The sequence below is a fragment of the Sorex araneus genome, chromosome 3, assembly GCF_027595985.1.
Source record: "Sorex araneus isolate mSorAra2 chromosome 3, mSorAra2.pri, whole genome shotgun sequence".
Taxonomy (NCBI): Eukaryota; Metazoa; Chordata; class Mammalia; order Eulipotyphla; family Soricidae; genus Sorex; species Sorex araneus.
This window is the reverse complement of record NC_073304.1, coordinates 74144314-74168702: the sequence shown is the minus strand read 5'-3', so window position 1 is coordinate 74168702 and position 24389 is coordinate 74144314. Positions and strand designations below refer to the sequence as shown.

Here is a 24389-nt window from a genome sequence, read left to right as displayed (position 1 = left end):
CCAGGCTACCACAACAAGGCTGGGCTCCTGCCACCTGCCCCCGTCTTCAAAAATTAGGTTTTCGGGCTGTGCTGAGCAATACTTGGGAGTTACTCCTGGCTCTGCACTCAGGAATTACTGCTGGCTGGGGCTATAATCCCTGCCAGGGGATCTAACCCAGGTGGGTGCATGCAAGGCAAACATCCCACCCGCTGTATCACTGCTTCAATCTCATATTCCAGCTTCTTGAGCATCTCCCCCGCCCCCCCCCGCCCCAATTTTCTTTTTGTTTGCTGGGCTGTTGTTTGTTTGTTTGTTTGTTTTAGGAAGGGGGGTCACACCCAGCAATGCACAGGAGTTACTCCTGGCTCATACACTCAGGAACTATCCCTGGTGGTGCTCAGGGGACCATATGGGATGCTGGGAATCGAACTCATGTCGGCTGCGTGCAAGGCAAATGCCCTACCCACTGTGCTATCGCTCCAGCCCCTTGTTTGCTTATTTTTGGCTTTTGAGCAGGGTGCTTGACACAGACAAGTGCCCTACCCACTCCTGTACGATCTCTCTAGCCCAATTCCCCTTTCTGAAAAACGCATATAAACGTGTGAGACTCTCTCTCCTCAAACCTCTGACTTCACACAAACATCAGGTTGTATATCTTTTTTTTTTTTTGCTTTTTGGGTCACACCCGGCCATGCACAGGGGTCACTCCTGGCTCATGCACTCAGGAATCACCCCTGGCGGTGCTCAGGGGACCATATGGGATGCTGGGATTCGAACCCGGGTCGGCCGCGTGCAAGGCAAACGCCCTACCCACTGTGCTATCGCTCCAGCCCCAGGTTGTGTATCTTAAAACTCGGCTTTGACTGCCAAGTATCTTCTATGTTTTATCTGAGCCTAAGAACATTTCAGCAGAGTCAGGACCGACATGAGTCTCCACCTTTGACCTGTACCCTTTCTCCCTGTGCTGACTCCACCTGACAAGCTTCCAATCCAGCTCAAATGTCACCTGTTCCATGAGTCTGATAGTGCTTACTCCTTAACGAGGTGCCTGGCAGGCCGACCTCTCAGCCATGCTTTATAGATAAAGAACAAAACTTGTTCTTCCCTTCGACTCTTAGATCTCTGCATTTCTTTACCTTTTTTTTTTTTTTGCTTTTTGGGTCACATCCGGCAATACACAGGGGTCACTCCTGGCTCTGCACTCAGGAATTACTCCTGGATGGTGCTCAGGGGACCATATGGGATGCTGGGAATCAAACCTGGGTTGGCCGCGTGCAAGGCAAATGCCCTACCCGCTGTGCTATTGCTCCAGCCCCTAGCATTTCTTTACTTTTTACAGGTCATTATTAGTTGCAATGGGCTGTGGAGGTAAGAAAGGGATAGAACAGCCCTGGCTTCTGGGGTCCAAAGACCAAGTAGCTGTTCCCAAGCACACAGCCTTGAGCACCCACTGCCTGCATTATCAGGATCAGTTCCTGGGGCCAGAGAGATAGGACAGTGGGTAGGGCATTTGCCTTGCATGCAGTCAACCTGTGTTTGATCCCTGGTCCCCAGTCCCCACCGGGAATGATCCCTGAAAGCAAAGCCAGGAGTCAGTCCTGAGCACAGCTGGGTGTGGCCCAAATACAAAAACAAACAAAAAAACTGGTTTTTTTTTCTTCCCCTCCCTGTCTCTTTACAGAGGAGGGCAGGAACTGAGCTTTTCCTCCATGTCTTGAATTCCAATGCACAGCAGGGCGCCTATACCTCAGCAAACATTCAGCAAACATTCACACTTACACACCAAGAAAATGTCTCAGGAGCCAGAGCCATAGCACAGCGGGTAGGGCGTTTGCCTTGCACATGGCAGACTGGGCTCAATCCCTGGCATCCCATATGATCCCCCAAGCACCACCAGGAGTGATTCCTAAGTGCAGAGCCAGGAGTAACCCTGCGTATAGCTGGGTGTGGCCCAAAAAGAAAAAAAAAGCCTCAGTTCATTAGCCCTCCAATCTCAGCTCACTGTCCACACTCCACAAGGCATCCCCATTGTCCCTGCTCCTCAGCCATCTCACAGAAAAGGGCAAACTTCCCAGTGGATTTCAGAGCCGAAGAGTAAGAGGAAATGGGACTTTAAGAGAAGAAACTCTTGGGACCAGAGCAATAGTAGTACAGCAGACAGGCCATTTGCCTTGCAGCTGATCCAGGTTCAATCCCTGGCATCCCATCAGATCCTCCAGAGGTGACTGTTAAGCACAGAGCCAAGAGTAACCCTGAGTATCATCACCAGGGCGTGGTCCCCCAAAATAAACTCGATTTCTCATGGAGGAACTGTGATCCAAGATGGTGTCACAGCAGGAAAACCTATGGTCAGATCATAAGAATTTGAAGTACTCAGGAATTTTGTAAATAAATGAATGTTCTAGATGGACTGAGATGCCCTGATAAATACATTTTGGGTCTGTCTTACACAATGGAACGAGGACTTAGGCATCACATACCCAGCTACAACCCAATGCTTGTCACTTCTAAGCAAATGTGCAGGTGACCTCCACTTCTTCTCCCCAGGGCTCCGAGGCTGGCTGGGTCTCCCAGGGGTTCCAGACAGATGTGGCAGGTAACCACAGCGTAAAGGAGATAGATTTATGAAAGAGGAAATGAAGACAGAGGGGAACACTTGTGGGAGTGGCTAGGACAGCTAAGACATTCTTCCTCCCCCACGTGCTGGGATGGAAAACCCAAAATCATATCATTAGGAGAAGGAACTTTGCCCTGACAGCCAGAAAGATGCCTTGAACTCCCCAGCTCCTTGGAGATAGTTACAGGAAGGGGACAAACTGTTAGATAAACATGTGGTGGGGGCTGGAGTGATAGCACAGCGGGTAGGGCATTTGCTTTGCATGCGTCCGACCTGGGTTCAATTCCCAGCATCCCATATGGTCTCCCAAGCACCGCCAGGAGTGATTCCTGAGTGCATGAGCCAGGAGTAACTCCTGTGCATCGCCGGGTGTGACCCCCCCAAAAAAAACCAAAAAAACATGTGGTGGGTCCTTGTATGCCGGCACGCTTATCTTCACAGCTTCACAAGACCCTTCCTGCTCTGATATTTAATTTTCTACCTTTAGAGAACTTTCTGAAACAAAAGGAGAAATTCTGAGAATGAGATGGGGAGCTGGGCGGCCTGGGACACTAATTTCCTGGATCAATGGCTGCTGGCAGCCCCGGACTTAGGAAAGAGGGCAGGGCAGTCTCTTGGAAGCCCACGACAGTGAGCCTGATTCAGGGATAGGTCAGCGGTGAGTGACCTGGAGGTCACTGGAGAGTGACCAAGCTGAGCCCCCGCCCCACACCCATGGCACTAACCTACCTAATGCCCCTTGCTGCCACTAACAACTGTTTCCCCACTCCAGACCCCCAAGCCCTGCAAGCTGGAGGTAACCTGACCATAGGGAAGTCACATGTAGATGGGGAACCAGCGGCTGCCAGAGCTGGGAGCTTAAGGGTCCCGCTCCATCCACTCAGCCACCCTCTGCAATGGGCATCTGCTGCGCTGTGTGCCAGGCGCTCTGACACTGAGACACAGGGCCCTGGCTCAGGAAGCGGGCAGTGTGAGCGGAAGCAGGGGTGAGAAGACCAAGGTCAAACAATGAGGCCATGGCAGTGCCTTCCTGGAAGGGAGCTGCTCCCCGAGAGTCACAGATGCTTTCTACTGGGGAGATGCGTTCTCTTAGCAACAGAGTCTAACTATGCACAAATTTTAAAGGACTAGAGAGACAGTACAGTGGGTAGGAGCTTGTCTTGCCCATGGCCGACCTAGGTGCAAGTCCCCCTGAGCCTGCCAGAAATGATCCCAGGGCATAGAGCAAAGAGAAAGCCCTAAGCATAGGCAGGTATGAAAGAAAAAAAAAATCAGATAAGGCAACTTGCCCTGGACATGGCTGACAAAGACTCCCCATATGGTCCCCCAAGCCCCACCAGGAGTAAGCCCTGAGCAGCACTGGGCATGATGAAAAAAAAAAAAAAAGGAGAGTACAGAGGTAAAGGCTCTTGTCTTCACACAGCCCCAGAGCTAATCCCCAGCACCACATATAGTGAGTCACCTGAGCCCAGCCCGGAGTCAGCCCCAAGCTCAACAGGAGCAGGAGGTATAGGACAGGAGGGATATAGCACTTGTTTCACATTTGGCCAGTTGGGCCAACCCTGGTCCAGGCACTATCAGGGCGACTCCTGAACACAGAGCCAGGAATAGCCTCTGAGCACTACTGAGTTGTGGCCCAAACTCTCTCCCACAAATGCCCCCACCCCCTCCCCAACAGTGGCCCTTATATGAAGTCACTTGAGATAAGCCTATTGTCCAACCAACACATACACATGAGGGAGAGGGGTGTCCCCCGCATGCCATCACCGCTGTATACACTGGTGCTGGGGTCCCATGCAGACTGAACAAGGGGCTTCTGCATGCCAGGCAGGGAGCTACCTCCCTTTAAGCTATCTCCCTGCCCCTCACACCAAGGATGAATTCTAACTGAACTGTAGTTTCAACCCTGCCCGAAATGCAGGATTGACCAGTTCCGGTCAATAATCCATCATCTGTCACAGTGCCTTGCCTTCCTCTGAGGAAGTCATCTGCCCGCAACATTTTCCCCTTTGGTCAAAGAAACCTTGTCCCGTCCGTCCTCTTTCTGATGAGAAACCTTCCATTTTATCTCAGCTGTGTAGGATGCGTCTAAATTGTGAAACACTGATCGAAGCCATCAAAAGAGATCTTTCTGTGCCATGCTACAACGTTCTGAAACCAACTCTGGTCCTTGTCCACTGCAATCTGGCTGTGGGGGTGGGAGCGGTTTCTCTAGCATCCCTTGCAGAACCTCATGTTTCTCTGCCTTTCTTGGACATGTTCTCTTCTCTGTTTTGTCTCCTATCTGTTCCTTAGAGTGGGGGGTGGGGAGACTACCAAGGTGAAAACTATCAAGAAGAGACGAAGATGCTCAAGTCAGCAGTGGGTTATTTAATCTGCCCAGTTTGAAAAGCTTAAGGTCAAGGAGACAGGAGGGACGCACAGGAGGGCATGCAGGAGGGAGATGAGAATGCAAGCAGTCACATGCCCTTCCCAGCACCCAGGGCCTCAGAGTTGCCAAGTAGAAGTGGGTTCAAGGACTTCAGCCTCCACGGAGTCCTTCTCAGACCCACGAGCTGCAGACTCAGTCCTGAGTGCCCGGGACAAGCTCCTACTCCCAGCTAAGGCGTCTCAACCCCACCACCACGCTCAGATTTGGGTCCCCTGGGGAATCCCAGCCACCTCTGCTTAACTTCCTTTCTTAGACAATAATATCAGAACTCCTGGGGCCTAAAGAATGACCATCCTGAAGATGTCAATATCCTAATCTCAGACAATTTATCCCAAAGATGTCAATATCCTAATCTTGGACAAGCTAACTTTTCCAACAAAGGGAAGTTTGCAAATGTGATTAAGTCTCAGGCTCTCTCCTGGATTACCGGAATGGGTCCTCTTCAGAGGGAGGAGAAAGGAGAACTGAGGAAGAAACAGTCCAGACAGCCAATAAAGTGAGGCTGGATGCCTTAAAGGCAGGAGGGGTCTTGGGCCAGAGAAGGCAGAGACCTGCAGAAGGCCAGGTTATTATTCATGCCCAGAGCCCCAGGAAAGGACCCTTGCAGGACAGTTACGTGCAGGGCTTCTGCCTCTCACAACCCTAACACGATGCATCCGTGTGGTTTTGAAGCTGTGTGGGTCTTTTGGTTTTTGTGTTTTTGGGTCATACCCAGCAATGCTCGGGGGTTACTCCTGTCTCTGCACTCAGGGATCATTCCTGGTGGTCTTTGAGGAACCATTACGGGTTGCTGGGGATTGAACCTGAGTCAGCTGTGTGAAAAGCAAACGCTCCACCTGCTATACAATAGCTCCGGCCCTGCTGGTTATTTTTTTTCCCACTTTAAGCACCATAGTTTACAAAGTTGTTCATGATACATTTGTTACAGGCATTCAGTATTTCAACACAGGCCCCACCACCAGTTGTTTGTGGTTTGCTGGAGCAACCCAAGGAGGCTAATCCAGGCTAGACCTCAGAGGACCGGAGAGCAGGAGGCACTTCACAAAATAATAAGCCTCAAAGTACCTCCAGGCCTCACGGAAGGAGCCAGAGGCCTTGCCGGACCTGGTCAGAGAGAAGCGGACGCTTGCTTGCTACAAGTGGGCAGTGAAAGTAAGGTCACCAATAAGCTGACCTACTTGGCAAGTGGCCACGCCACATGAGGGCAGCCAACTCTTCCACACCCCTGGGAATCCTATACCCGGAATGTTACTGCTGCCACCTCTTCCCCGGGTAATATAACCTGAGCAGAAACAGGCTTGTCCTACTAGTACTCTTGGGTTGTTTTTTTGTTTGTTTTATTTTGCATTGCTTTTGGGATCATACCAGGCAATGCTCAGGGGTTACTCCTGGCTCTGCACTCAAGAATTACTCCCGGAACCACATGAGATGCCAGGAAGCGAATCTTGGTTGGCTGCATGCAAGGCAAATGCCCAACCCACTATACTATCGCTCTGGCCCCTTGGACCATAGTTTTTGTTTTTGTTTTTTTGAGGGGGGAGGGTTGGGCATACTCGGTGATACTCAGGGATTACTCCTGTCTGTACTCAGCAATTACTACCCCTGGTGGTGCTCAGTGGACCATATGGGATGCTGGGATTTGAACCTGGGTGGACCTGTGTAAGGCGATCGAGTGCCCTACCCACTGTACTATCACTCTGGCCCCAATTCTACAATCACTCTTGACGGGCTTCCCCCTTTCCAGAAAACTCGGGGCCCAAAACTCTCCCCGTATCTGTCTGCATCCAATCTCAGCCTCTTCCCACACACATCACCCATATGCACTCATGCATGCACCACGCATGCACGCAGGCTCCAGAGTCATTTTGTAAGGTCAGTGGGATGTTGGCTGCACAGACACGATTCCTCTGGCGCTGAGTGGTTTGGCCTTCTAATTTAACTGACCAGAGAGCACAGAATTAGTCAAAATATAGTGTCAAGGATTACAAAACAGTGGAAAGAAAGAAAAGGAGGAATGGTTTCTGATACATTCTACCTTCAATGAGTCTATTCTAGAAATCCAGGGGAAAGACACAATCTAAAATGAATAAAACCGTAGGGGGCAGGGGAAGGGGTCCGGTCACAACGAGCAGTGTTGGGGATGGAATCCCTGAAGACCAAGTGGGTAGGGCAAGGCAAGTGCCCTACCCACTATTACTCTAGCCCAGTGAAAATAAAAATAAAAAAAGCAGCCCTGAAGTAGCCCAAAGGCAAGAAGGCCTTTGAAATGCAAATACAGAGCCTTCAAAGAGGAGAAACTGAGGCTACACCCATATGCAGAGAAGGGTGGACCACTCAGAAAAGGAGAAGTTACAGATTATGAAAAGACCTTGGAAGACACTTGGAAGAACTTTTTTTTTTCTTCTTGGGCCACACCCGGCAATGCTCAGGGTTACTCCTGGCTTTGCATTCAGGAATTACTCCTTGAGGTGCTGGGGGACCATATGGGATGCTGGGAATCAAACCCAGTCGGCCGCAGGCAAGGCAAACGCCCTACCCGCTGTGCTATCGCTCCAGCCCTATATGAACTTTCTTTGTTGTGAATTTTAAGCTACGCCCAGGAGCACTCAGGGCTTACTCCTGGCTCTGTGGTCAGGGATCCCTCCTGGCAGGGCTTGGGGACTATCTGGGGTGCCAGAGACTGAACCTGAGTCGGCCGTGTTCAAGGTATGCGTCCTACCCACGTACTATCACTCCACTTGAGAAGTCATTTAGGGCTTGCCTGGTCACAGGCTCACTCTTCAAGCCTGTGCTCCCCCCAAACACCTATCTTACTCGTGTATTTCCACTATAGAGAGGCCTGTGTTCCCTCCCAAACTTCTCTCTCTCAGTTCACATCTTGGGCCACACCGACTGTACACTGGGTAGGGCGTTTGCCTTGCATGTGGTCAACCCAGGCTCGCTCCCCAGCAACCCAAATGGTTCCCCCGAGCACTGCCAGGAGTAATTCCTGCGTGCAGATCTAGGAGTAACCCCTGAGGATTGCTGGGTGGGACCCCAAAAGACATAAAGTTTCAATAAAAAATGTCTTGCTTCACCATTTCACCTCCTCCTGAAATTCTTTTCTGTGAGGGAAAGGTGACGGAAGTGGAGAGTGACCTGAGCTAGACCAGGCCCTGCCCCGAGTGCTGGTGGCCAAGATGTGGAAACACTCTTTTCTCCAGCTGAGCTCCCTCACGCCTCACTTCACACGCCACAGGCAACTGAGTGCTGGGGTTGTTGGTTTCCAGTCTTGGACACCATATGGAGCCAGCACAAGTGTCTGCCCCTCTGCCCTCTTCAGGGACCCCAGGCAGGGGAGGGGCCAGGTGGGCTTCTGGTGTCTTTGTTGGGGTTCAGAACAAGCAAGCAGGGCTCAGGCTGAGCTCCACCTAGAATGGTTTGATCCCCAGCACCGCAGAGCTCCATGAGCACCAAGCAGGGAGGAGCCCCTGAGCACCACTAGGTGTAGGCCCCCCGCCTCCGCAACACACCACTCAAAGATCCATGTGAGTTTTCAGCTGTGCAGGGGGCTGGCACCCTGAACTCCCACATTGCTCAGGGGCCACTTGTGCTCAGTCCCTTTCTCTCCTCGCCTGTCCGGTTCTCTCACCCCAGCGCCTTATGTCACTCCCTCCTGCTGGCCTGGCCCCACCCCGGGTTACTTTTGGGGCAGCAGGAAGTCAGACATCAGCTTGGGAGCGGGGCGAGGTCTGTGGGGGGGGGGGGGTGGGGGGGTTGTACAGATAGCTCCTCCTCAGAAACTGAGGCTTGGGGCAGACTTATATGGAGGTGCCCCCCTGGTCTCCCCCACATCACCATCATCTGTTTCCCTGAAGCCCTGAAAATGCCAGCTGGGTTTCACGGTCTTTCTGGCTCGCACATTACTCAGGAGTGGGCTGGTAGCAGCTGGGAAAGGCATATTTTTCCTCTCAGCCTTTCCTGAGTCAGGCCTGCCCCAGTCTTCTCCAGGGGGGAGAAAGCAGCTCCGACTTGCCAAAGTCCATCAGGACAGATGGTGCAGAAGAGCCGGGGAGGAGGAGCACTGGAAGCCCAGGGGAGGACGAAGATCACCGCCCTGAGGAGAGGGGGTGGGCGTGCTGAGGGCAGCCTCCCACGCCAGAGCCAGAGCCTGAGAGCAGAGAAGGCCGGGGAGAAAGAAAGGAGGAATGCGCTCAGCAGACAGTGGCGGAAAAGGCGGCTGGTGACGCCACTTTGCAGAGCTCAGAACACCCTGTTCCTCTCCAGAACTTCAAAATAAGCACCTCTCCGGGATGGCTCCAGTGCTCTGAAAGAGCCAGGAACAGCACCAGCCAGAGGTTGCACCTGGGCTGGGGGACAGGCTGCAGCTGGTGGCCCTCCTGCCCCCCTCGGGACATGGGGCAATCGGGGCAAGGCCATGCCCTCCTACCGGCCCTGGGCACCGGGAGCCAGCCGAGGGTGTGGCGGCGCTGCGCCCTGTGATAGGCTGGCGGGACTCCTTGAAAGGAGCTGGGCACGTGTTTCTAATTGTGGACAAGCAGCTCGGGCATCAGCAGTTTCCAAATCGAGGAGGGAACTGTCGCCTGATGCCAAAAGGCGCAGATAGGCAAAGAAAACACCAACTGGGGGCTGAGGCACACAAGCCAAAGCTCTGATAAGCTTCCAGCTCCACAGTCCAGCGCAGCCTTACTTCCTGCTCAGACCTCAAAGAAAGGCCTGCAGGGGAAACCGGGAAGGGAGCGCACAGCCTCCAGCCCACTTCCCAGACGGATCCTTCCCCAAACGCAGGGGAGGGGCCCTATAGCCTCAGGCCTCCGCCTACCTGAAACAAAGGTTCCTATTAGCGTGGATGTAAATATCTTGACTGATGAAAGCAAAAAACATCAAAACAGAGCTATAGCAGAAAGGGAAAAAAAAATCAAAGCAATCCTGCCCGATAAACTCAGCTTTGATCCCAGCCCCGGCGGAGGGCCACAATGAGGCTTTGAAATTGGTCTTGCCCGGCCTAACTTTCTGTACTTCTCCGGGCCTTTTCAACTCCGAGCTCTGAGTAGGGCTTGGAAATCCAGAAGTCACTCTAAGAAGTGGTGTTGGGCCTTCCAGAGAGAGGAGGAGGAGCAGGAGGAGGGGTACAGAAAGGCCAAGAGGTTGTTTCTGGAGGTCCTGAACCCCTACGCTGCCCCACCCCCAAGGTTTCAGAGAAGCTCCAGTTCTAGCTGCCCCAGCCCTGGCCTCTCTTCCCCTTCCTTCTTATCCTGGTCCTTCCCAGCCAGCCGCCAGACCCACCCGGAACTTTCTGCTGAATCACCATTCATTGCTCAGTTCAGCCAAGAGGGCTGAGGATCCCAGCTCAGCGTTTTCTGCCAGCTGAGTACTTGTCTCTCCAGCTCGCACGAAACATGATTCCTGAGCATGGGTTGGGGAGATGAGAAAAAGTGACACCCTCCCACCCCTGCACACACACAAACTGCAAAGCCAGAAGAGGAAATACACCCTGGCACCTTGGAGAACCCCGTTCTACTCGTACTTATCACTGTTCCAGCACCTCGTGGGAACCAAGGGGCCGGGTCTGCACAAAAGTAACCAGGTCTCCATTCCCCATATCTGGAGCCAGACTGTGTGCACTGCATCTCTCCTGACAGGGCTTTTGCACTGTTAGAATCCACCGAAGCCTCCTAGTCTGAAGCCAGAGGCCGTGAAATTACCAAGACCTACTCGGTTAGAACCCTGCTTTAGGGGTGGCAGGTGCTTGTTTAAAATCTTGCTCTCCCTTCTTTCCCCCAGGGCCAGGGGGCCTCACTTCCTGTCTGATGCTGCGTTTGGGGGTATGTGACTGAGAACTGGGAGTGCCATGTTACCTCTCAGTGTATCACCAGACACAGGCCCTCGAGCTGCAGGGCCCGGCTGGGAGTTTATTCCCACCAGCCGGACATGCCGTGAGCCCCTGTGAGCTCGGCGGCTCTGCCTTCTGGCAAACCCTGCAACACAATCATGCATGTGATCTACCAAGTGGTGCGCCTGGTGAGGCCACAGTGAACAATGTGAGCACTTAGCGTGTGTGTGTGTGTGTGTGTGTGTGTGTATGTGTGACTCCATCATCTGTTATCACAGTGAAAGCAAGGGGAAAGATAGGGTAGAAACAAAAGAAAAACCATCATTGCACAAAGCACAACTATAGGGTGAATTAATAAACCAAAAGCACTGGCCTGGGGGCAGGAGCGATAGTACAGCAGGTACGGCCTTTGCCTTGCAGTTGAACCGGGTTCAATCCCCTGCATCCCATATGGTTCCCCAAGCAATGCCAGCAGTACTTCCTGAATGCAGAGCCAGGAGTAACCCCTGAGCATCACTGGCTGTGACCCAAAAAGAAAAAAAAAAATCACCAGCCTTTGGGGAACCACCCAGTGATCTTTGAGAATCAGAGCAAAAGTCATGAGATAACAAGAGTTTCTAAGCTGGTTTGGAGAAGTCATGAGGGATGTCAACTGAGATCCCTGCTCACTGCACCAGCGGGCATCCACTGGAATGTGTGGAAGCATGAAGAGAGGAGAGCCCTGACAATGTATGGGTATCACTGTCATCCTGTTGCTCATCGATTTGCTCGAGCGGGCATAGTAACGTCTCCATTGTGAGACTTGTTACTGTTTTGGGCATATCAAATATACCACAGGGAGCTTGCCAGGCTCTGCCATGCGGGCAGGATACTCTCAGTAGCTTGCCGGGCTCTCTTAGATGGATGAAGGAATCGAACCCGGGTCACCCGCATGCAAAGCAAACACCCTACCTGCTGTGCTATCGCTCCAGCCCATCATCATATAAATGAAAATAAATTTTCCAGAATTACAAGTTTGAAGTTCTTTGTGTGTCTCTATCTAGCTCTTTGTCAGATTTCCCTCTTATTTTTATATTACCCTCTTTCTTTTTATCCTTACTTCCATTTATTTAAGTGCCTATTCTCAGTCTCCATCACAGCTTTTCTCCCTCCTCCTCCATTGAATCCTTTATCCTACATGAACCCAAAGTAACTAGAGTCACTTTGTTTTTTATCTCTCAACACCCCTGAACTGATCTTGAGCTGTCCTTCCCTTTTCCTCCTAGTCACATTGGTTATCTTATTTATTCCCTTATTCTTTGCCTCTTGAAATCCTATCCATTTTCCAAACAAAGACTCAAGACTCAAAACTTTGATTCTTTTGAATTGGGACTTCTGAGATCTGAATGGTGGTCCCCTAGCCCTACTGTCAAGTTGAAGGCTATTGAAGTCTTTGAACTTTATGGTAAAACAGATCGGTTTGACTGACAGCATTATTTTAAGATACGTCACATGGTGATGCTGTGGAAGCCAGCGCATGGGTGACTGAATCAGAACTCCATACATTGGGGATGGGAAGAAGGTGGCTGTCAGGAAGAGTCAAATTGGATTCTCAGAGCCCGCTGCTGATAAAGGAGGAAGGGAAGCCCTGTAGTAGTGAGTTATCAAGCTTGAGGGCTGAGATGATGTCATTGTGACAGAAAATAACAGAGAAATTCTGTGTATGTATTTTAATCCATAGTTGAATAACAGATAATAATTACTGAGTGCCAAACACTCTCCTAACAACTTCATATAATTGCTGCTTTAATAAGTGTATTATACATGGGCTTAAAGTGAGTTTTCTGAGCGAGCTTTCTGAGATGTATGAGTAATATGGGGGAATAACACTGGAACCTAAACTGCCCAAAGGCATGGAGGCCTTTGACACAAACTACCCTAGCAACGGACTGTGGGGACAATCTGACACAACCATATATAAACTGAAAACCTTATATAAACTCACTTGGCAGAGGAAAAGAAGCCTCTCTGCTCTCTGGCCTGCATCTGCCTGAGAGAGGGGCTTTCTTACTTCAGTTCCATTTCCTTGTCTGAGGAAATGGCTGGTACATCCCTGCTTGAGATGTGTACTGAAGTGCTCTCTCTGTCTCTCTCTCTCTCACGCTCTCTCTGTCTCCCCTACTCCCCATCCCCCCTCCCTCAAATAAACCTGTTTTCTTCACTATGCATCTCCTGAAATTCTCATCGCAGACTCTCATCAGTCCTGGATACACCCAGGCACTTCCAGGGTGTCTGAGGCGGGTTTAGAGAGAAATGTACAGGAGACAGTCCGGTTTCTCCTTGATTTCTACAGCTTCCTAGCTCTTCCTAGTTCATAAATCAAGTCCAGCCAACTGGGCTTCTAAACCTCCCTTCGTGACATTTGTTGATGTTTCTGGGCCACACCCGGGTGATGCTCAGGGCTAAATCTTGGCTCTACACTCAGCAATCGCTCCTGGCGGTGCTTAGAGGAACATATGGGGTGCCAGAGATCCAACCTGGTTTGGCCAAGTGCAAGGCAAGCAAGCGCCCTGCCCGCTGTGCTATCTCTCTAGCCCTCATGCCACTTTGTAAGCACTTCTCTGACCCAGACAAATTCTTAGCCTGCTCACTGATGTCCCTGCCCTGAGTGTCAGATTTTCACCCAGGGTGAACCTAATCATGTGACAACTTTGTTCAAAATGCTTCAGAGGGTCCCAGTCCTTGGATAATGGCTCCCCCCCTACACACACACACCGAAGGTGGAGTGGGGGTAGTAGTGGTTTTGGTCAAATCTGGTAGTTCTTTAGAGGCTACTACCAACTTTGGTGCTTGGGGTCCATTCCTGGTGGTGCTGTATTGGGACAATCAAATCTGGGCTTCCTGCATGCAAAGCATGTACTTAGACTATTGAGCTTTCTGGCCCAAAGTCTGTTCCTTTCCTTTTCTTTTTGGAGGGGGGACTCACCCCCAATGATGCTCAGGGCTCTGCACTTAGGAATTACTCCTGGCGGTGCTCAGGAGACTACATGGGATGCCAGAGATTGAACCTAGGTCGGCTACGTGCAAGGCAAACGCCCTCCTCGCTGTACTATCGATCCAGCCCCAAAGTCTAAGTCTGTTCCTTTCTGATGAGCCTAAGGATCCTTCAGAATCTGCCTTCTAAACTGAAATTACTAAGGAGAAGGAGAAGAGGTGGACTAAAAGGGTCCAGTGCAATTAATGGGCACCTGGATGGTCAGCATGGCAGGGTAACAGTATAAGACACTTATAACATCCAGGGCCACACCTGATGGTGCCTGACGCCTGGCGCAGGGACTGAACCCAGAGCCTAGTGCACACATGGCGTATGCTCTTTGAACCATCTCTCCAGCCCAATTCAATTTTTTTTTTGGGGGGGGGGATTTACACCCAGTGGGGATCAGGACTTAATCCTGGCTCTGTGTTCAGGAATCACTACTGATGGGGACTCAAGGAACCATCGAGGGTGCTAGGAATCAAACCTGGGTCAGCTGCCTGCCAGACAAGTGTTGCACTATAGCTATGGCCGCTTATATTTGATTCGATTTTAATCCCTGTCCAACAATCTCTCCAGCCCCACGTGGATAAGAGAATGTGAAGCCACAAAGGAAAACGAACTGAGATTAAGGGATTTACAAATTAGGAATGACTGCTGAACTTTCCAATGTCAAGGGATTAATTTGCAAGAAACTTGCAAAAACAACTCCCGGGTTTATCTATCAGAGTTTCCTGCACCAAGCACCTAGAAACTCTGCAGAGGAATAGCAGAGCAACTCAAGGTTAAAAGGAACATACACAGGGAAATTCCTTTCCCTTCTAAGTTGCTCAAGGAAGGAGAAGAAATATGAAGCTCTGGGAAGCTAGCCTCTTCGGAATCTCAGAGACGAGATAGAAAACCAGATAGGAGGCAGATGTTGCTGCTCAAACACACAGAATATTCTTCTCTCCCAGGGTTGCACAGCTTCCTCGGTAAAAGAAAGTATTCAGGGAGAGGGGCTGGAACAATAGCGCAGTGGGTAGGGCGTTTGCCTTGCACGCGGCCGACCCGGGTTCAATTCCCAGCATCCCATATGGTCTGTCGGTATATGGTCTTAGAAGCAAAGATGTGCGTGGGTGGACACAGTATTTTATTTTGGGGGACCCACATGCAGAAGTGGTTAGCCTACTCCTGGTTTTGTGCTCAGGGATCACTCCTGGAGGGACTCAAGGGTGCTGGGGATGGAACCCAAGTTGCCATGTGCAAGGGAAGTGCCTTACTCAATATCAAATGGCCCAGTGGACACATTTTATTTCCATAAATAAGAAAGGACATCCATCCATTATAGCCACAGCGCCTGGGCAGAAGAGAATTTCATGGTCTACACTATGTATTATTTGAATTGCTTTGGAAGGGTTCTACTTTCTTTTTGTTGTTGATTTTTAGGGCACATCTTGTGGGGCTCAGGGCTTACTCCTGGCTCTGCACTCAGGCATCACTCCTGGTGGGCTTCGGGATGCTGTATCCAAGTATCACCTACTGTCTCTCTGGCCCCTGGGAGTGTTTGTTTGTTTTTTGGGGGGCCCACACTTGACAGCCCTCAGGACTTACTCCTGGCTGTGCTGGGGGAACTTTATGGGGTGCCAGGGATCTAATCAGGGTCAACCGCATGCAGGACATGCAAGTGTCGTATCACTGTGCTCTCTACGCCTCCTCCTCCCTTTAATGTGGCGTTGGGGTGTCACACATGTAGGACATGCACTCTACCACTGAGTCACTGCCCTAGTCTCTTTTGGGGGTGCGGAGGAGGCTGGTCACACCCAGCAGTGCTTATTCCTGCCTCTGTGTATAGGGATCACTACTGGCAGGGGTCGGGGGAGCGTATGGGGTGCTGGGGTCAAACCTGAGTCAGCTGTAAGCAAGGTAAGAGCCCTGTATGATCTCTGGATCCTCCCTAGTCTCTATTTTTTTATTTTTGGCTTTTTTGAAACACACCTGGTGATGCTCAGGGGTTACTTCTGGCTCTGCACTCAGGAATCATGCCTGGCGGTGCTCGGGGATGTCAGGGATCCAATCTGAGTAGGCCGTGTGTGAGGCAAACGCCCCACCAGCTGTACTATCGTTACAGCCTTCCCCAGCCTTTTTTTTTTTTAAAATCTAGACAATATCATCACTTATTTATGAAATAGTAAAAAATAAATAAATAAAAGGAAGAATTGATGTATGGGCAAAGGAAAGGAAGGGTAAGAGAGAAACACCAAAGTCACCAAATCCAAATTCTAACAAGCCTCATCCCCTCCTTCCTAACTCCTTCCTCCCACCAATACTCTTGCTCTGGAGAAGGGAGAAAGGCTTTTCATTTAATTAAAATGTGAAATGCTTTCTTTTTTTACTGACTGGCGGCTCAGGATATTCTGCCGACTCAGCAATGAATAATCAGCTTTGACCTAAATAATAGAATAACTCGGAGTGGCCGCTGCCTTGCAGAGAGGCATGATCCGAATCTGCAGTTCCTTCTCTCTCCATCTCCATCTCTGCTCTCCCCTCCCCCAGGCGGATGTGCAGGGAAGCCAGTTTCAGCAGGTTCTGCCTCTCCTCCCCCTAGTCTGGATCTTCTGTACCATCAGTCCTCATCTGATCTAGCTCAAAGCTGTCTCCCCAGGAAACCGGACTGGACCTGTTCTCCTCCCACCTCAAACCTGGCCCGGGGCCGGGCCACACCTGCCTCTGCATTCTGCTGTCTTCTCCCAAGTGCCCGCTACCTTTCCAGCCCCTCCAACTCTCAGCTCACAGTGGCGGGAGCGCGCATCAGTCTGCCAAAATGACACAGCAGAAAGCAGAGCTTCAGACATTAATTACTTGCAGGGCATCCCATGCCAATTGCTTCTCGCAGTAATACCAATGGATGGTGCTACTCTCGGGTCTGTTTCCAAAGACCATGAGACAGACCTGAAGCAACCGGCTTGCCTGGTGCCCGCAGTGTGGACGGAGAGCAGCGGGATGCAGGGCAGGTGTGAGAGAGATCAGCATCGGGGGAAGCCCCCACCAAACCTTCCTGACAACCCACTTTCTATTTTACTGATCCCCTACAAGACCAGACGAGCCTATAGAATTGTAGGTCCCAAACTTTAAAATAGGGGCCGGAGTGATAGCACAACAGGGAGGGCGTTTGCCTTGCATGCAGTCCACCCAGGTTCCCCGGCATCCCATATGGATGGACCCCCAGCACCACCAGGGGTAATTCCTGAGTGAAGAGCCAGGAGTAACCCCTGAGCATAGCTGGGTGTGACCCAAAAAAAAAAGTAAAAAAACAAAACAAAACAAAAAAACTTAAAAATACCCAGCAGAGGCAGGAAAGGTAGTACAGTGGGTTGGGCACTTGCCTTACATGTGGCTGACCCGACTTCGACGCCAGCACCCTATACAATACCAGAGCCCCACCAGGAGTGATCTCTGAGCACAGAGCCAGGAGGAAACCTTGAGTGGTCCCAAAACAAACAAAAAAACAAAACAAGCAACAACAACAACCAAAACCAGTATCCAACCAACCAAAAACCAGCCACTTCTGGAGGGTGAGTTACAGTTGTGCCTAAGTTTCTGCATACATGTGCTCTGTAGGGTGGGAGCATGGGGGGGTGGGGAGGGGGAGAGGCTTCGGGTGGGGGGCGCCATGCGTGGCCCTTTACGTTACACAGGAGGAAGGGTGCGACAGGGCGAGGGGAGGAATTGTTCTCCATTTCCCTCAAAGGAAAAGGGAGCAATAAACCCGGGCTTATAAAGAGGTTTCTTTTTTGCTCATTAAGATGGAACGTACTGGAACACATTATCTCAAGGACACTGAAAAATTCCTGGGCTGGGAGTGGGAGAGCACTGGCCTGAGGGGGTGAGGGCCTGCCTGGGCTTCACCCCCGGGGCTGTGTCCCTCACCCCCACTCCAACAGCACACTGGTGCGGCCCGGGTAGCAGCACAGAATTGCCCTTCCTGTGGGACAAGGGTTCTGGACGCCGGAGAGCAGTTTCCGCCCCACTCAGCAGAGGCCGAGAAGGTGAGCGTGGATGGGGGGGTGAGGAGCCCCCTCCTGGGTCAGTTTCTCAGCTCCCCTTGGGTAGGGAGCCGACGGGGCCCTGGTGAGGGGTGGCTGGACACCCTACCTCTCAGCAGCGGCTTATCTCCGGGGCAGACTGCACCTGCCAGCCTAAGGCCCAGCCCCTGGGTTGCACCCCTGCTGATGTCTCCACACAAGGTGTCACTGACCCGAGGCAAAGGAGACGTGGGGTCCAGCTGCCCAGGTCACCCTTTGGCCTGCTTTCCCTCCTGCACAGCCTGAGGCTCCTCAAAGTTTAGCTAGAGGACAAAGGTGGCCTCTCGTCTAAGGCACTCTGGCAGCATCAGGAGAAAAAAGGAAGTTGTGTTTGCAGACAGGACAGCCCGAAACTGCAGTGGCCACACTCACATGTCCTCCTTCCCACCAGCATGTGTCCCTCCTCAGGCAGAGAGCGCCAGGCTTCCTGCATCCCCATGCCCCCTGCCCCCACAGCTTCTGGACCAGACACACACACACACACACACACACACACACACACACACACACACACGCACAGAAAGTGAAGAGGCAGAGAGGAACACAGGAACACACACCACATATACACCCACCACCCACCCCTAAACCCTCCCATGGGAAGTGAAGAGGAAGAAAGAAGGAGACAGAAGGAAACGCAGAGACAGGACCATCAGACACACACACACACACACACACACACACACACACACACACACACACACCACATACACACACCCGCCCTCCCCCCCAACAACACAAACACACACAGAAAGTGTAGAGGAAGAGAGGAAGGAGAACCAGGGATAGAACCATTATACACCACCCCCCCCACATCCACCAACCACCCCCCCCACATACACACACACATACACATGAGAAGAGGAAGACAAAAAGGAGACCCAGAGACAGAACCACCACTGAGACCACCAACACACACACACACACACACACACACACACACACACACACACACAGAGGAAATAGAGAGGAAGAGAGGAAGGAGACCCAGAGACAGGACCACCACTGAGACCATCAATACACACACACACACACACACACACACACACACACACACAGAGAGAGGAAATAAAGAGAAAGAGAGGAAGGAGACCCAGAGACAGGACTACCACTGAGAAGGTCCAGAGTGAGTGGCCACTTACGCAAGCAGATGGCAGCCAGGAGCCGAAGGCCAGACTCCGGGGGGAAGCAGGTGGGGAAGAGCGGCTGGAGCACATAGTTGGAGAAGGTGAGGGCGATGACAGCCTGGTTGGTGGGGTAGATCACCAGCACCGCGATCCACAGCCTCAGGAACCTGCAGGGTGAACATGATAGGGCTTGAGCAGAGACAGCCCGAGACCCCCCGTGGCCCTGCAGGCCTGGCGGGAACTCAGGAGGAGGAGAAGCCCTGGCGAGACCAGGCGCAGTGGCAGAGGTCGGCAGGCCAAAGGGCTCGTTTTCTTTCTTGCTGAGAACTGCTGAGGGGTCCAGCCTCCACACACACACACACACACACACACACACACACACACACACACACACACACACGACGACAATTACAGGAAAATGACGATAAGAGAGGGTCAAGTTTCAGCATGGAGAACATATTTTTTGGTATTCTCTCTCCTGCCATGCTGTCCCCACCCCTCTAGCATCCAGTGGTGTTAAACAAAAGTTGCACCCCCGGTTATTTACTTTATTTTTTGGCACGTGGGAGGGGTGTTTGGGACCACACGCAGCTGCGCTCAAGGCTTTCTCCTGGCTCAGCACTCGGGGATCACTCCTGGCAGGGCTTCGGGGACCACGAGGATGCCAGGGAATGGACCCAGGTAAGCCACATGAAAGGTAAATGCTCTACCAACTTACTACGTCTTGGGCCCCATTAGGCCCTGCCAATCTGTCAATGATTCGAAGAGTAAAGAAACTGCCTCAATAGGGACTGAGCGATAGTACAGCGAGCTTGCATGCCGTAGACCCGGGTTCAATCCCTGGCATCCCATATGGTCCCCCAAGCACCACCAGTAGTAATTTCTGAGTCCAGAGCCAGGATTAACTCCTGAATATCACTGGGTGTGACACAAAAAGGAAAAAAAAACAAAACAACCTTGCCTGAATTGGCATGAGTGGAGGGGGTTGGGGGGGAGGAAGTGGGGAGGGGCAAGTGTTCCCCACACCAGTGCTCACTGTGGGGCTCAACTCTTGAGCTCCAGTGAAAACCAAGGAAATTCAAGATGAGGGCCTGGCCCGAGAGGGAGGTCTTCATCCTTGAGAACGTGAGAAAGGGGTCCTCTCTGGCAGCTGCTCTCACCGGTCGGATGAAAGGGACCATGGGCTGGGCCACAGAGAAGGTTCAGGGGCTGAGGTACTCGCCTTGCGTGCAGCAGCTTAACCTGGTTCAATCCTCAGTACCAGGTATGGTCTCCTGAGAGTGATCCCGAGTGCAGAGCCAGGACTGAGCCCTGAGCGCTATTGTGCTGGGCCACCCCCCACCCCCACCCAAGCAGGCGGGTGGACTTTGCACTGCAAGGTGCTTTCTGGTGCCTTAGGTAAGCCTGACGCAGACTCCTAGTTTGCTCTTACAATCTTCCCCGGCTGGATCAACACAGGGACGAAAGGACTGGCCCAGCCCGTTGCTCTGCCAGGCTCGGGGCTGCGCGAGGAACGTAGGGACACGGAGGCCAAAAGGGAGCCCAGCCTCTCCGCGGCGCACTGGAAGTGGCACCCCAACCCGAGGCTGCCTGCACCCCAGGAGACCGTCTTACCCAGCTAGCCCTCCAAAGATGTCCTTCACGTAGGAATAGTCTCCTCCGGACTTGGGGATGGTGACCCCCAGCTCGGCGTAACACAGGGCTCCCACCGCCGTGATGAGCCCCGTCACGATCCAGACGATGAGCGCGAAGCCCACGGAGCCGGCATTCTCCAGCACGCCCTTGGGCGAGACGAAGATTCCAGAGCCGATGATGTTTCCTGCGTGAGGAACCAAGGGAGACACGGCGTCAGCGCAGGCGCAGGGCAGTGCCGGGGCAAACGCCTCTCAGACCTGATGGGAAAACCGCCCTTGGGAAGTGCAAGTCACAATCAGATGGGGTGCCGAGTAGCGATCCGGCTTCCCAGTGGGGGACAGAGGGCCAGACAGTAGGCATGTATGACCAGGAACATGGCCAGGCACTTCCCATTCCCATTCAGTTCTCAAAGGACACCACCACAGGGTTGGATCAAATTCATCCATTTTAGGGGTATGTGTGTGTGTGTGGGGGAAATGGCTCAATGAGGTAAGCATCTGCGCCATTTGAAGATGGCCTGGTTTGAGCCCTGGCACCACACGGTCCCCCCCCCCCCCCAGAATGACCCAAGTTCAGGATTCATAATCACCCCTGAGCCAGTGTGGGCCCCAACAAAACGAATGCTCCCACTTTACAGATGAGGGAACTGAGTCTCTGAGCTACATGGTATGCGGTCCACAGAACAGAAGTGGGAGCAAAGGTCTGAAGATCTTTCACATGGTCCGGCCTAGGTAGCAAGGCTTACCAGGTCCTCAACGGCAGGACTGGAAAAGCAGGCTACGCTCAGAGGCTGGGGAACAACCAGTTAAAACATTTAAAGAATGAGCCGAAGGGCAGGAAGTTTGAAGAAACTTGGCCCCACCCCTTCACCAGGGCTTCTTAAGACCTGGGGAGCATTGTCACACTCCTGCAGGCTGGCTTCTACCCCAGAAAGGACAGCCCCCGCCTCTGGTGAGGAACATCAAAGAGCCTAAAACAGGAGTCAGCAGTTTGGAAGTGGTTCGTAGGAGAGCTCGATGAGTAAACTTTCCACATTGTGCTCTTCCAGCGGTCACTCCCCCCATTGTTTCAAGAGACCATCCAAAGCCTCGTGGAATTCAGGGAGAGGAGGAAAGGCAGGGGGCAGGGGGCTTCTCGAGGCCTCAGACTCGGAGTAACAGAAAGCCAGAGACCAGCTTCCAGTTCCACGACCAATGTGGAGACACTGTCCTGGTGCTTAATCCAACACTCGGTGCATCCACCCTCTGCTGCAGCCTACAGGGCTTGGCAGGACTGGCAGCGAGAGTGAGTGGGCTGCGAGTGTGGGGCCGGAAGGAGGTGGTGCATGAGCAGCTCCGTGCCCGAGCATCCTTTTGTCCACCTCTTGTGTGAGGAGGGCTCATTGGACAGCTCTGAGAACCTGAGGGGAGGCCTGAGGGGAGGCGGACTCACTGGCTCCAGAGAATTCCAAGGTCTGTTCTGTGCATCGATGTTCTGAAGACACCTAAAATCCTCACCACATCTCTTCATCTGCTTTGGAACTTATTCTGGGCTCAGTGAGATGCAGCGGGTGACATTTACATAAGTTCACTTTTCCAAAACCACTTTTGGAACTCAACCTCAATCCAGTTCTGACATTTCCACGTCTGCACCAAAATTCAGTGTTTTCTCTTCCCCAGGCCACACAGGTGAGGAGAGGGACCCAGGGGTGTCACTTAGTGGGATCTTGCATATGGGAGGCCCTGAGAAGTATCTCCTCCACAGCCATGCAATAACGTTCTATCATATTCTGGGAAGCAGAGTGTCCTGCCCCGCTGCCCCTTCTCATACTTTACACATCGTAAGATGAGAAGCGGGAGAGGGGACCAAATGACCACAGACGCAGTAAGTCTACAATTCAGATTCCAGGGCCAGATAATACAGCAGGTGAGGGCATTTGCCTTTCACTCGTCCAAGCAATATTTGACACCCCTTCTGGTCCCCCGAGTCCACCAGGAGTGATTCCTGAAGGCAAAGCCAGGAGTCAGCCCTGAGCACCCGCCAGGTATACCCAAAACTCTAAAACTAAATGAAATACAGAATCAGAGGACATGGGGCCACAGCCAGATGGAGAAGAAGTACTTTTCTGCCACAACGCTCTTGCTCTGAGGGCTAATAATCTAGCAAGTGAGCAAGGCTATGCGCAGGGTTGAAGCTAACGCACACAACAACCCCTCACTCACATTTTCTTGCTGTTACTGATGGTGGCGGTGGGATTGAACCCAGGTCCTCATACATGAGAGGCAGGGACTCTACCACTGAGGTACAACCCCAGAACCCCTCATTCATTTTTTTTTTTTTTTGCTTTTTTGGGTCACACCCGGCAATGCACAGGGGTTACTCCAGGCTCTGCACTCAGGAATTACTCCTGGCAGTGCTCAGGGGACCATATGGGACGCTGGGAATCTAACCCGGGTCGGCCGCAGGCAAGGCAAACGCCCTACCCACTGTGCTATCGCTCCAGCCCCAGAACCCCTCATTCAAATCTGAGATCTAGAGAGAGAGAGATCAGGCAAAATCAAGCACAGCGATCCTGGGTGTGGCCAGATTTGGGTGTTACAAATCCTAAACATCAGGCAAAGAGAGATTCTGGGTATTATCAATTTTTGAGAGGGGAGGCCCATACACCAATGATGCTCAGGAGTTACTCCTGGCTCTGCACTCAGGAATTACTCCTGGAAGTGCTCAGGGAACTATATGGGGTGCTGGGGAATCAAACCTGGGTCGGCTATGTGCAAGGCAAGTGCCCTGCCCACAGTACCAGCACTCAGGTTTCGGGTGTGACCATTTATAAGAGCGATTTCCTATTCTTGTCCTTCATGCCAAGGCTGCAGGAGCATCTTTCAGAACTCCTTTCTCCTTGACCTGTCCCCTTGGTGTCAGGAGTGAATGTTGGATGAAGGAGTGAAGACCTCGTGGTCTCTGGTAGCAGCCCAGCACTCAGGACACATCCATACTCTCCTTCCCCTGCACAGTGAACCTGCCATGGTCGCCCCTGGACAACCAATGCTAAAAGCAAAAGCAGGGCTGGGTGAGAGTGTTGAAAGATGTTGGTAAATCCCTTGCCCAGCAGGAATTTATCAAACTGATCTATAGGGCATTTAGAAGCCAGCCAAGGAGAGAGCAATACAATTAGGGCTATAAATCTAAGCTCAAGAGGTAAGAAAAACAGTACTAAGGAAAAACAAGGTTTAACTTTGGTCCTTCAGGTGCTGAAAAGGGAGGTGTGGAAATGGTTAGTTTTTTTTCCTCTAAGCCAGGAACAGCAGCGGAGAGGGAGAAAGTGAGGGTGGATAATGTAGAAAAGATCAGATCTTCTTGGGAATGAAGCGTGTCAGTAACCGTTGGATGGTGCTTGGGAAACCAACACTACCATGGAGACCATCAGCGCCCCTGTCCTGCTGAGGTTTCAAAGCTTCCAGTGTGGGGGCTGGAGCACAGCACAGCGGCAGGGCGTCTGCCTTGCATGCGGCAGACCCAGGGTGGATTCCCAGCATCCCATATGGTTCCCCCAACACCACCAGGAGTAATTCCTGAGTGCAAGAGCCAGGAGTAACCCCTGTGCAATGCTGGGTGTGACTCAAAAAGCAAAGACAAAACAAAACAACAACAAAACAAAGCTCCCAGTGTGCTTCCGGCCTGTTCTTGGTGCAGGAAGCCCCAAAGGGGGCA

General features: G+C 52.0%; 1 protein-coding gene across 2 annotated transcripts in view; it reads right to left on the bottom strand.

Moving 5' to 3' along the window:
• SLC7A8 (solute carrier family 7 member 8) overlaps window positions 1-24389 on the bottom strand; it is a 62595-nt gene that overhangs the window by 18805 nt on the left and 19401 nt on the right. For both annotated transcript variants that reach the window (XM_055132624.1, XM_004609469.2), the window contains exons 3-4: window positions 20679-20883; window positions 19080-19231 (exon numbers count right to left, since the gene is read on the bottom strand). In XM_055132624.1, the coding sequence (XP_054988599.1) occupies window positions 19080-19231; window positions 20679-20883 (357 nt within the window). The remainder of the gene's footprint in view (window positions 1-19079; window positions 19232-20678; window positions 20884-24389) is intronic.